The 13,693-nt window shown below is 36.2% G+C and overlaps 2 protein-coding genes across 2 annotated transcripts; both read right to left on the bottom strand.

Moving 5' to 3' along the window:
* Nucleotides 1-5,417: 5,417 nt before the first annotated feature.
* LOC132173422 (formin-like protein 8) lies at nucleotides 5,418-7,995 on the bottom strand. Its single transcript, XM_059584924.1, has 2 exons — nucleotides 6,959-7,995; nucleotides 5,418-6,845 (listed from the first exon to the last, which is right to left on the bottom strand). The coding sequence occupies exons 1-2, from the start codon at nucleotides 7,807-7,809 to the stop codon at nucleotides 5,549-5,551; spliced, it is 2,148 nt and encodes a 715-aa protein (XP_059440907.1). The 5' UTR covers nucleotides 7,810-7,995; the 3' UTR covers nucleotides 5,418-5,548.
* Nucleotides 7,996-11,504: 3,509 nt separating this feature from the next.
* LOC132173547 (two-component response regulator ARR6-like) lies at nucleotides 11,505-13,690 on the bottom strand (the record flags this gene model as incomplete). Its single annotated transcript, XM_059585063.1, has 4 exons — nucleotides 11,505-12,057; nucleotides 13,061-13,131; nucleotides 13,413-13,490; nucleotides 13,676-13,690. Coding segments are annotated over 4 exons (435 nt in total), but the record flags the coding sequence as incomplete, so codon positions are not given.
* Between the last annotated feature and the right edge of the window lie 3 nt (nucleotides 13,691-13,693).

The following is a 13,693-nucleotide window of genomic DNA, read 5'->3' as shown; positions in this document are numbered from 1 at the left end:
GGGGTGGTTTCGGCCACCCCCATGGCCAAAGTGGGTGGTCGAGCCACCCCCAATTTTTTTCCGTTTCTTTTTTTTTTTAATTTAAAAAAAAATATATACATTTTTTAAAATTTTTTTAAAAATTAAATATGTGCCACGTGTCGACGTCTGATTGGTCCACGTGTCAATCATAACGGTCAACTAACAGATGGACTAACTTGGTCACTTATCAAAACCACAGGGACCTCCTGTGATAAAAATGAAACCACATGGGGGAAAAAATAAAGTTGGGAAACCTTAGAGGGTATGGAGTATTTAACCCTAAAAATTATTAAAAAAAAAAATAGTTAACCAAAAACAAAGAAGTCACTCTAACAAAATAGAGAGGTGACCGCCATTTGATGCAAATGTCAAAGAAAAATGCTATGGGTACTAACTCTTTTATTAATAAAAACTTGTTAAATTGATGTGTAGCTTATTCATTGAAAAAAAAAAAAAATTACTTAAGAGAAATGTAACGACTACCAATAAATGAGCTATACATCAGTTTAGTTGGAACATAATCCTTTCCAGTTTATGTGAACTAGAAAATATCGAATTAGTAATATGTAAAGGGTATTTTTGTTTTTTAACTTTTTGAAATGACAAAAATATACATCCAATATAACTAACTGGATATTCTTTTAATTCAGTTTTTTTAGTAAGTCTCTATTAATAAAAGAATTAATATTTTTCAAGCCGAAAATAGAAGTGAGTTATTGCACAACCATCATCCCCATGTGAACATAGAGGAGGACATTGCACGTGCAAGTGGAGGCCCTTGCATCACTACTCACTAGGAGAAAGTGGTCAATTGCACCTCACACGTGGGTTCCATTCTGCAATACTGAGTATGGGCCTAGCAAATCGTGCAGTCCATGGGCCAATAGTTACCTTATTAGGGGCCTTTTGCCAGGTAGTGCATAATAAGGGTTTAAGCAAGCGAAGCCGCTCACGAACGAACTTGAGATTGGCTCGTATAAGCTTGACTCAATTGTTAAATAAGCCGTTTGTGAATACAAATTTTGGCTCGAATATTAAACGAAGCAAACTCGTATAAACTCAGCTCGATATATATATATATATATAATTGCTTCATTCAATGTATTTACAGTGAGAAATAAGAAGTGTTTCACGATGTATAATTATTCATAGAGGAATGATAGGGACCCAACTTTTTTGCCCAACAAAAGTCTAACTTTTGCCTTATTTATTTTTATAAAATAAAATAAAATAAAAAATGGAAAAAATGTTTGAAGCAACCCTATCTATTTTTTGTCTTTATTTTATTTGGTATTTTTTAAAAAATGAAAATTGGTATTTTTTTCATAATAATGTCATTTTTTTCAAGAAAATGTCATTATTATGAAGAAAAATACTATTTTTCATTTTAAAAAAAATATTAAATAAAAGAAAGGCAAAAAATAGATAGGGTTGCTTCAGACATTTTTTCAATTTTTCATTTTGTTTTTTTTAGAAAAAAAATAAAGGGTAAAAGTTGGACTTTTGTTGGGCAAAAAAGTTGGGCCTTTAGCATTTCTCATTAAAAAGACTAATCAGCAAACGAGTCTTAATTGACATGGCCGTATGTGATTGGCAAGTGGATGAAAACAGCATCCTACATATGTTTGACAAAACATGGAACATATGTCGACAAATTGAGAAATACTAAAAATTCCGAACTTTTTTCTAAATTCTTATTCCACGTTCATTTATAATAATCTAAACTTAGTTATTTCTTCAACGGACCAGATCATTTGAAAAAAAAGTAGCATTTTTCCGGCAAATTATAGCAGAAGAGAAGCTCATTGCAGAAAAAAGAAGCAAACAGTGTACCTTATCTTGAAAATCTGAGCTCCCCAAGATCTTGTCTTCAAATCTCCGCAGAAAGGCTTCATTAACGGTGGCCACTTCATCGTTGCCTATGCTTCTCAGAGAAGGAAACTTCGGTGGATCGCCTGATCGATTGATCTTGGTCTCCCCAAAGGGCTTTTGAGCAAACCAATCGCTTACAGACCAAGACCCAGGAAAGCTGAAGAGGATGGTCTCTGGTGAACCAAGAGTTTTCTCAAGAATATATGGATTCTCCGGAGACTTGTGAGCTTTCATGGCACAATAACAAGCTTTATTGATTAGCTGATCTTCCCTCAATCCTATGATGTCTGCAACCCTTCTTCCACTGGCCATCGTTTTTGAGTTTTCTTCTGCAATTTGCAGGTCTAGAAGCTTTTGCTGCTTCTTGTTTAAGCCGATGGAGCTTGAAGAAAGGAATATGATCAGTTTGAATTTGACAAAAATACCCAATACCCATATGGGGTTTTTAATTAGGAGACCATAGGATGAACAATGGGTGGATGGTGACCATTTTGGTCATTACATAATTATTGACCAAGACTTTGCTTCTTCGTCTTCTTGCCTTCTTTTTTGGGCAGGATACGCAATATGCATAGTGTGCTTCACTTGGCTTGGAAGTTGGAAGTGATTGGAGCAGGGAAATGAATGGGGTAAAATCAAACTGAAAAAAATGATGACTTTGTGTTTTTAATTCTTTTATATACTACATGTTTGTTATTAAAAGGGCAATGTTATTATTCGTGCACATTTATCACACTTGCTGACTTGATAAAATGAATATAAAGAATAGTATTACTTAGTAAGAGATATTTTACCCAGTTAAAAAGCACAATTATCTATTTTAGCTATTCATTTTTTAATATCAACTCTAACAGATTCTTTATTTCATTCTCTATTTTTTAAATATTATTTTTTAATCTTTCTTTTCTCTTCTTTTTTGGATCCGTGACTGCTTTTGCATTATCTTGTAAATTGCAATAGAATTGATTCACGAAGCATACATGTGTGTTATTTTTATTTATTTATTTTTAGTTTGTCAATTATATGCATGTTATTCACTTTTTTTGAGGGAATTTTTAGTGATTCAAAAGACTTAAATTTGTATCATAAATTTATGAACAGGGAACAGGGAAGAGGGAAGAGAGAGAAACGTTGAGAGGGAGAGAGAAGAGAGAGAAAATAATGTGAAAATAATATTTTATTTAACAATCTAGTGTGCTACAGTAAATAGCAATATGAAGCTATTCACTATAGCAGTTAATGTATAATAGCTAATATCAAGCTATTTTATTAGAGCAAAAAAATGACAAAAATAATTAAATGTAGCTAATATCTCTCTTTTAACTACACTGCTAAAGATGTTCTTATAAAAATAGTAAAGTCGATGCGAGCGAATGAGAGCATAGATTTGTGTATAGCATGAATGATTAACTTTTGTTGATTTATAATTGAATTTAAAATATAAATGAGATTAAGTAGTTAAAATATTTGATATTAGAGATGTAATTTGAAAATAAGAAATATAAACATATTTTATTCTATTCATATTACTCTCATAGGAATGTTTTCCTAAGCCTAACCCTCCAATGCTAGGCTTAAGTCAAGGTCTCCCACGAAATTTCCTTGTTGTGGGGTTGCAGATTCCAAAATGACTTTTTGTTCTGAGAATGTTAGGTAGGCAAACGTGGGTTCATTTAAAATTTGTTATTCTACTTACAAAAAATAAAAATAAAAATAAAAATTTATTCTTTTCCAAGTTGGCATAGAATAAAATGCTCACATTATTGCTACAAGGTTGAAGACCTTCCTGCCCCACGACCCAAATACAGGAAGGCCCATGATTTTTGGGCTGGATTTGGTCCAAAAGTAAGCGTGCTACTTCACCATCTCCTTTGAGGGCCTGTTTAGAATTGCTTTTGAAGAGCCTAAAATTTGTTTTTTACACTCAAAAAGTCCGCTTAAAAAAAAATACTCGTTTAATAAAAAAATTAAAAGCGTTTTTAAGGGTCCAAAAAGTTTTAAAATGGCAAAAACGTACTTCTAACAAAAAATTAAAAATAAAGCTTTTGTCCAAAAACTCTTTTTGATTGAAAAGTACTATTTTTCAAACGCAATACCAAACAGGCTTTGAATCAACATTGTGCGTAGTACCTCCAACAAAAATGAAAAGCCTCTTAGCTTAAGTTAATTGGACGTTAGAATGGTTTTGGTAGTAAGAATTTAGGGTTTTAGGCTATATATTAACTTCTCAGAACTGATGCTTAAGTTTAGTATAAATGGTTTGAGATTATGGGTTTGACTCCCACTTCATCACACATATTTCTTCTGCTCGATTCCACCTCCAATATTTTGGGGACCGAGGGTGGGCAAAAATGACTCCATCGTAAACTATCGAAGGCCATTATGACTTTCCAATGGAGGTGGAGGCAAAAAGAGAAAATTAGCTCATTTCTGCCCTACTACTTCTAATGCCCACCCTTGATTTAACCCACTTATTGGGCGACTTTTTAACTTTGTCCCTCTTTCTAAAGAAAATAGTTATCTTTCCTTTTCATTGCGCCGGTACAAGTTTAGTGAGGCCGTCACTTTGTAAATGTTTGTATAGCATTGGAACATGTGATTGAAATAACTATTTCTCAATTGCTTGACTCTAAATTTCATACAATGATAGCATGTTTGGGATTCTGATTGAGAAGTCAAAAAAAACGTTTTTTTGTCAAAAGTGTATTTTTGTTATTTTTGGGTTTTTTAATCCTTAAAAGCGCTTCAATTTTTTTTATCAAACAAGTACTTTTTTATTCAAAAAAACTTTTAAAGTGTTAAACGCACTTTTAAATTTCACAAACGCACATTCAAACTGTCCTTGACACTTTCAAAACACCTATCCAAACAAAATAAGATCTAAATACGCTCTCATAGGCACCCGATCCCCATCCCAGCCTAAAAGCCATCAGAGTATGCTTGTTAAATCTGCTAGTGTGCCTAGTGGCATGAACAGTCTCTCTCTCTCACGCGCACACGCACTCACACGACAGACAAGATTTTGCTTGCTGATCTCGAGAATGTTGATTCCTGTGTCGGGGTCCTCTTGTGGTAGTTGAGCCTATTTTTTGGCCTAAAGCATTTTAAGGTGGTTGAGTCTTCAATGAATAGTAATAATCAGAATCCAGTACGGTTGGTGACTAGTTATGACCAAATAAAGAAATAGTACGTACAGGCTTAGAAAAAAAAAAAGAAATAGTACGTACAGTCAACTACCTGTTTATAGGTAGGGGGTGTCTGAAGAAATTGAAGATTCTACAAACCCCATTGCTGAGAGTTGTGTATCTGGTTCTAGTGGCCATTTATTGCACAATGGCTGAAAATTCTAAGCATATCTAGATGTAACCCTCCAGAACCTAGCTTTTGGCAGGATTATCACTAGGTTATGTACGTAAATAGGGTTTCATTTGGATTTTCCATTTTAAAACATGTAATTTAAAAAACTGCGATTTTAAAAAAATACGAGACATCGAACAAGCTGATTGGAAGGAAATTATGCACTAATTGATACTAGAGGAATGTCAAATTATTTCTATGTCTACCTTTCATATGGCAGATGACTCCATATCAAATTATTTCCCCAGTTGTATGCTTCTGAATAATCAAATATTTGCATAGTTGTAGCTTATCATCTTCAGAAGTCATCATCAGATTCGCTGGAAGATGTCATAGACATATCTGACATGAAATGTGAGGGGAGGTTTGGGAATCTCACTGAAGTTTTTGTTGACGGTGAAAGTGGCGGTGATGATCCCAGAGGAGGTGTTGTGGCATTCTTCTTCTGTATCTTTCGAGAAATGTCTGCACAAGCTTGATCAACCATGTCGAGGAAGTCCTTGACAATAACAAACAGTTGAAGTGGGTGTGCCCCATTGTCTTTGGAAGCTCCTGCTTGGTAGTATTGTGTTGTTTTCTCAACAATCTCCATAACCCGCGTTTGCTTCTCTCTCACCACCTTAAGCTCCTCTTCACATTCCTCCAGAAACTGCTTCATTTCCCTCATGAACCCACCTCTCTCACCATTGCCACAGTGTCTCATGAGCTGCCAAATTTCTGTGACACGGGCAGTGAGATTGGAGCACATATTGATGAAATTGTCATATTCTATCGCAGCTGCTTTCTTTACATTTGATAATTCAATGTTTAGGCCTTCCAGTGCTGGTAAGCCTAGCATGAGGTACTCTTTGTCTCTCTCTTTTGCTGTAAGGCTCTCTGAGTTTGTTGTGCTAATAATGCTTGGACTCTGATTGATCAGACAACGTCTACCCTCTGATCGAACTACTTGTTCCACAACAAAGTGAAGCAGAGTAGTCTTCCCCTCTGTGCTTTTTACATCAGAGAGCTTCCGAAGAGTAGTGAGGTTAAAACCTTGTGCATTGCCTCTGGCAGTGCCGGCATTCATGCGGTTGCCGGCCTTCAGAATGGCTTCAAGAAGTTTTAAGAAAAGCCCACCGGTTCTTAGCTCCTTGCAGCCTAATTCGAGTGCATGCAGGCACTCCTTGAGGTGAAGAACATCAGGATCATAGTTTGTTCTGAAAAGCATTGCATTGAAACGGGTGAATGCTGAAGGCACAGCTTTCAGGATGTGGTAGAGGAAAGATTCAGCATCTGCAAGTTTAGTTGGGTTGCCATTGAATTGGAGGATTTTGGCTTCTTCCTCTTGGGTTGGGGCCATTTTGGTGAGCTTCTCAAGGGTATCAGCACCAAGCCCCTGGCCTTCAAAGATGGCATCCAGAATTTCGTTGTGAGAGACTGCAAGAGATCTTAGCACAATAGCTATGTTCTGTGATTTTCGTGGCTCCAGGATGAAAATTTGAGCTGGTGGGGCAGAGTTGGACTTGCTTGAAGTTGACAGGACATTGCTTCTTTCATGGGATTTCAAGTTGGTATCAGAATATCCAAACAAATTCTCCATAAGTTCATCATCGAATCTGAATAGCACATGCAGAATATATAGTTACCAGACACAGACATTCATATTTTTGTATCAGCTTAAACTTTTGAGATAAACGGTGATTTAATAAATGTAAGGAATGGCAATTACCGGAAAGATCCATCGACGATCTTGTCCCAGACCATTGAATGGTCAGCATTAGCTATAACCTTATCCCAGTGCAGTGGCTTCAGCTTCATTTGGCCAGCACCACTTCCTCTCGAACTCTCCCCCATTGAACCCTCTGACCTGCTCTTGCTGTTTGCTTTTGCTCTGGGAGCTTGTGGGGGTTTCAATGATGACACTGGACCCACTGCCTTAGGAGGCCTAGGTGGAGGTGGCGGTGGCGGTGCTGGACTTATTTTAGCTGGAATAGATGGCGGCAGCGGCAGCGGGAGTGGAGGTGGTACTGGAATCTTCTTTGCTGGAGGAGGGGGTGGTTTAGTTTGCTTCTCCAAAATCATTGGTGGAGGTAGAGGCTGCCTTGGCAGCAGTGGAGTTGGAATTTGCAATACTGGTTTCACTACTTCGAGAGGAAATGCATCAGAATTCTCACTGAGCAATGGAACTTCCTGAGGTTTAGATTTTCTTGGTCTCTCAACCATAAAATCCACCCTCTTTTCTTTTTCTTCTTCATAACTAGGATTTTGTATAACCATTGGAAAAGAATCTTTAACTTGTCCTCCTTCTAGTTTCCTCAGATAAAGAACATCCCTCCCATTTTCATCGACAATCAATCCCTTCACATTTCCTCCAAAGTTCTTGTACTCTTGATGAGTCACCACAGCTTCTTCTCTGCGAAAGCTTGTATTCTCTTTGTTTTTCCTTTTGCGTCGAGCAATTACGTGTTTTCTAAACAGGAAAAAGAAAATCACGGCAACAACTAGAGTAGTTACAGCTGTGGCAGCCACGGCCTTCACAACTGTATTATTTGATGACGGCGGCTGAGACGGTGTCGGCATTGTTAGAACATAAGCTGTAGATATTCTAGGATTTGGAGATTCTGCCAACGGCTTGTGAAGACCTTTAGTTAACAAGAAGAACAGGAAATATAGAGAAGCCCTTGGCTGAACTTTGAAAAAAGAAAAAATGTTGAAGAAAACTAGAAGAAAAAGAACTTATTTTGATTCCTTGTATTTTGGGTCTGTATGAATAAATTGTCCAGCAGCTTGTGTTTTGTGTTGTTGCTGAGTGATGACAGTTTCAATGAAGGTAGTTGTTGCTGGTTGGAATTAGTTGCTCTCAGTGTTTTTTTCCTAGTGAAATGAATGCAAGCTTGTCATTTGTAGCAATGGAATTTGCATGCTGTATTATGGGCATGACAGTTTAGCAGTCCTGCCTTGTTGCATTGTAATTGTATTATATTTTTGCATACAATTGCTATGTTGTCTTGTTCCTTGGCTAAAATTTGTGATTATAAAACTGTTAGATTAGAATTTATTGGCATTATATGATATAGTCTCAATAATTGGAATTTCATTGTTTTTAGGCCATACAAAGTCGGGCAGTTTAAGAGAGAAGGTTGCAGGGCCTATCTATTCTAGACAACCAAAAAAATGTGAGATCCACATGTCCAGGATAAATGAGCTTCGCAACCCCTCTCTCTTAATTTGCCCAAACTTTACATTTGTAAAATTTGGACAGTCTAAGAATTTCAATCTGTTTGAATGTCCATTATTGTTGGATTCAGATCTTCAGCAATTTGTTTTGGACAGCAAATATGAGAAAGCACTTATAGCCCACCTAATTAAACAAAGAGACGGGTTGCTCAAAACCTGCTCGGTCAAATTAGTTCCACAAAATCTCTTGTATTTACTATTTGAATTATTAGCAATCTGAACGACAAAATTGCTGAAGATGTCCATCCCTTAACCAAATGAATAGAGCTCATGGTAATGGTAAGAATATGGCTTGGTGCACAAGGATTTACAATGTCCTATACGTTATACACAAAGCAAGAGTGCAATGATCAAGCAAAACTTCGAAAGTCTCCCACTTTGGATTCACCTGCAAGCTGCCACTTGACATGAGTGGACCACACCTGAGCAATGAGACCACAGTAGTATGTACAACTAAGGGTATGTTTGGGTGTACGTTTTAAGAGACTAAAAGTATGTTTAACTAGAGAAAAAAATACTCAATTAATAAAAAAAATTGAAAGTACTTTTAAGAGTATAAAAAGCCTAAAAATAACTAAACGCATTTTTGACAAAAACTTAAAAATGGAACTTTAGCTAAAAAAACGTTTTTTAATTTAAAAGCTCTATTTCTCAAACACAATCTCAAACATGCTCTAAGCATTGGATAGGCTTTTTCTTCTTATGAGCAAAATGATTGCGACCTTGGGGTAGTCATTATTTACAAAATGGGCTATGTTTATTAGTGTATCTACAAAATCTCCAACCATTATGAGCATATCTTATTTGTCTTTTTGGCCTATTGAGATAGAGACTGCTCTTACTTCTGTTGTTACATATTTTTTGTTTGAAAAAGTGTTTTGACATGCCTAAAAAGTAAAAATTAACTGTGTTTTTAGGCATATTCTGTGTTTGAATTCTTTATTAATTAATGCTTTTTACTTTGAAAAGAGAAAACAAAATACATAACAAAAATTTTAACAAACAAATCATTTCTAGTTTCATTGGTGTAAATTGTTTAAGCAGCTTTCTTGACAAGCATGAAGCATTGTCGTGCACTGGGGTCTGCTTGTTCTTTTTCATAAATTAAACAATGGAGGGACGTGGTTGGTCTATGGCATAAGCAGCAATAATTTTGATGTGTCTAACGAGCAGAATGGTTGGAAGTAAGCCAGTGAAGCCACCATCCAATTTTATGGCCCCATTAATGGTCCTGACCACCCTTATGATCTTCCCTTTTTTTTTCTTTTTTCTTTTTTTTTGGAATTATGATCTTGTTGGAATAGAAGAGAAATCACCGGCTAGAATTCAAAGTAATGTTGGTTTGGTTATGCGGTTATAAAATGTGTAATTTAAAAAATAGCAGTTTTAAAACGCGCAATTTTTAAAAACGTAGCTAAGTATTTAGTAGAATCGCAAATTAACTTATAAAATCGTGCACAATTTGAAAACGTAAATAGCCATTTTCCAAAAACGCGGTTCTTCAATTATGTAAAAACACAAATTTTGCGAACAAAATCAAACTAGCTCTCTAATTTAAATAGCATTGTCACTTGTGAGTTCATAACATAGTTCTAAATAGTATATGAATTTATGGTGGGTGGCCAAAGCAATTAAGACTAGGTTGTCTAAATGTGAAGTGTGATCACAGACCATGTTCAATTAGTGTATTAAGCATCTAATCGATATACAAAAGGCTTCAAAATTATCGAACGCAAAAATTTAGGTCTTTAAATTTATCTCATATTAGGCTTGCTTAATCTAATGCTAACACTCCAAATTAGGCCCCACTAGATCATAAGGAACCGGTACGCCAAGAGCTCCAAAATTGAAAGAACGCAAAAAAGTTAGGCCTTTAAACCTATCTTTTACTAGGTTGGCCAATCTAACGCTCGTATTTCAAATTGAGCCCTCCAAGATCATAACACTTCTTATGATTCTGGTGGGGACCAATTTGAATGTGGGCATTAAATTGGGCCAACTTAGTAAGACTTAACTTTTCATGTTTTATGAGATTTAAAGCTATTGGCGTATCAATTAGATACCTAACATATACGCTCATGCATGCTATTACCAGAGAAGTTCAGTTCAATGAATGGACCAGCTCAGTTCTATGCAAATATTGCGTCTACATGAGCAGAGACTAGTAGCAATGGGTGGTCCTTCTCTGCTTCTGTGTAGTACTTCACACCTCACCAATCCTAGATCTGATGCTCCATCACAGCACGCATGCACTGGCTCTGGTCCGGAATTCTGACACCCTAAATAATCATTTGCAGGTGTATATTAACTATAATGTTAACCAGCACCTAGCAGACCTTAGTGGAGGTTATTAGAGGCTTTAACTTTGGTCACATCCGATAGAAATATAGGATGTAGATAATGATGAACAATGTGTCGTTGTTCAAAACACAAATGCAATTAACTTCCACATGGTGGAGATATTCTGCAGAAGAAATAGCATTGAACCCGACAGACTAATGCACATGTCTTTTCTCTTGGTCTACTTTCCTAAGCCAACAAATTTATCAATCACATACACCCATTGCCGCCAAATTGGGATACTGAATTGGGAAAGTAACAACATTTGGAGCTTAAACATTTTGAAACTTTTAAGAGAAGGTTATGGGGAAGGGAAATTCAAAGGAAATGAAGAGAATGTAGCTGTTTGTAACAACTGGGATATTTCGCATCATATTCTACATTAGAAGGTGCTGCTGTCTTGTATTTATACTGGTGTTTGTATACTGCTGATTTGTATGTCTGCTGGTTTTTTGCAAGTGTAATTAATTGTTGTGTGGTATAGTTGCTGAAGGGTGTTTTGGTTTCAGCAGGCTGAGATATGGTGTCTATGGATTTTGGATTCATTTGGTGTCTGTAAGTTGGCATATGGGGTTCCGGCAGATTTTCTGCTAATGTGTGTTGTAATAATCCCCGTTTGTTGTTAACAGAAATTCATACATCCAAATATTAAAAAAGAATTGAGAAGGTAACATTAAACCAAGAGAAGGAACTGATATACAAAACGACCCCTCAAAATATTTGGGAATTCATTGATTATAAAGAACTTCATCTTTACACAAAGGAAGAGAGAACAAAAAATATTTCCTACCATTTCTGATTCTTCTATCTCCTTGTTTATCTATTTCTGGTCCTAGTTACATTAGACAGAAATTGTGTGGACCAGTGTAAAATGTGGAAAAATAGGATAAAAAAAATCATGTCCAAACCAAACAAAAACACCAAGCCCGTGGGTGCTAACAAAAATTGCCACTCAAATGCAACGGATGGCAAATTAATCTTTAGATGCATAGTTTGGCCCTCTTTGAGGAACATGCAGATGGTGCTGATGATGGCATTAGGGTAGATGATGGATCACAAGCAAGTGCTGGTGATGATGATAATGTCACTGACTGTGGTAAGGAAGAGTGATCATCGCGTCGCCTTCTCTTGCGTATTCTTGTTTCTCCACTATCTTTTCCTTCCCCTCTCATTATGAAATCTTTCAAACGTTTCACATCTGACAATTTTACTGGCTTCACCAGATACTCCTCCGCCCCTTCCTCCAAACACCTGTCAATCAGTAATAGAATAAGCTGTCAACTACCATTAACACAACTGTAGAAACATCAAACCGAGTTAAGTTCACAAAGTAAACTACTAAATATTAATCCTAAGAATCGTTGTCAACGTCATGGGAAAATCTAAAGGGACGATAGTAACTTCAAGTATATGTTTCGATATCAACAGTAATTTGTGCAGTGGAATGGCAACCACCATGAGAATAGTTGATACTAAGCCCATCAACTCCCTCACAACAGGGGTTCAATTTTAAGTTAGGAGAATGCATTGTTATTGTTGGTGTTGCTCTTGGTATAGTTAATGGGAATGAATCAAAAAAAATTAAGAAGTCGTCTCAATTCCAATTGCACCATCATCCAAACTTGTAATTTCTTCCAGCCTGAGTGACAACCATCACAAGTTTTGACTAATTCATCTTGTTTATAATTCCTCCTTGATTGGAAAACCATGAGTATGTGTTAATATTCAAGAATTCCTCTTATGTGATCTACCGAAGCATCGCCTTTTGGGCTACCCGTAACATGTGGGGAATGAACAATCACATGCTACCAGGATTTTAATGGAAGCAGTCTAGGGCAGAGTTTTCCACATTGGTAAATACATGCCAACTCTACAAATCCACATTGGCTATGTTCATCCTGGGTCCAAAGCAAATTTATATCACATACTAATGGAACATTTGTCATCAAATTAAATTAAAATGTTATGAAATGCATTCACAAAATCCCCCAATTTCTGTTCAGGTTCAGATCAGATTCAGGTTACAAGTCCTATATCAAGTATGTCATTACACAAAAAGAACCATATCGGGTATGTCCAGGTATAGTTATTTAATAGTAATCAGATTCAAACAGATTTGGATTCCCATCAAGCATTAACAAAACATCGAAGCCATCACATTTACCTTCCATTAATAAAACCACCAATAATCCAGAATAATTATGCAAGTGCATATAAAATCAAATCAATCAAAAAGATTGAAATAAGAAATTACCTATCAATACGAGTCAAGATGTTCTCGGATGACATGATCACCACTGGTATCTCTTTCAGAACCGATGATTCCTGCTAAAAAGAAACCATAGCCAAAACACCCTCAACACCAATAGATAATAATAAACGTAATTATCATTATTTTTCCTTTCATTGCCTTTTTTAAGTTATGGTCTGTTTTCTGAGAAAATTCAGGGATGAACGAATGAGACCTTTTTTTTTTTTATCTGAAGCTTTCAAATGCAGGGGACCTAAGCTCTCTAGTTTTAACTGTGGTGAGCTTTCCATTAAGTCCCTTTAATCAAAGAATTGGAGCAATTACAAGAAGAAGAAGAGAAAAATAGAATACAAACCTTGATCTTCTTGAGCAGTTCATATCCTGTCATCCCTGGCATTGAGTAATCCGTCATTATGAGATTAACTTTCAAACCCTGTCATCATAGCCATCAAAATTCCTTCAGCATGGAAAAAAAATAAAAAACTGGAATATTTGGATGGGCTACTGAAGCAGTGCAAGAAAAGAAAAGGTGTAAATTTCCCTTTCTTTTCATTTCCCACACTTTCCTAGCAACCAAACAGAGTGAAATACATTTGAGAATCCGAGATCATTTCTTACATCAAAACCAACCGAGCC

This window comes from Corylus avellana, chromosome ca3 (genome assembly GCF_901000735.1).
Source record: "Corylus avellana chromosome ca3, CavTom2PMs-1.0".
Taxonomy (NCBI): domain Eukaryota; kingdom Viridiplantae; phylum Streptophyta; class Magnoliopsida; order Fagales; family Betulaceae; genus Corylus; species Corylus avellana.
Note: the sequence above shows the minus strand (reverse complement) of the source record. Positions and strands in the feature narration are given on the sequence as shown.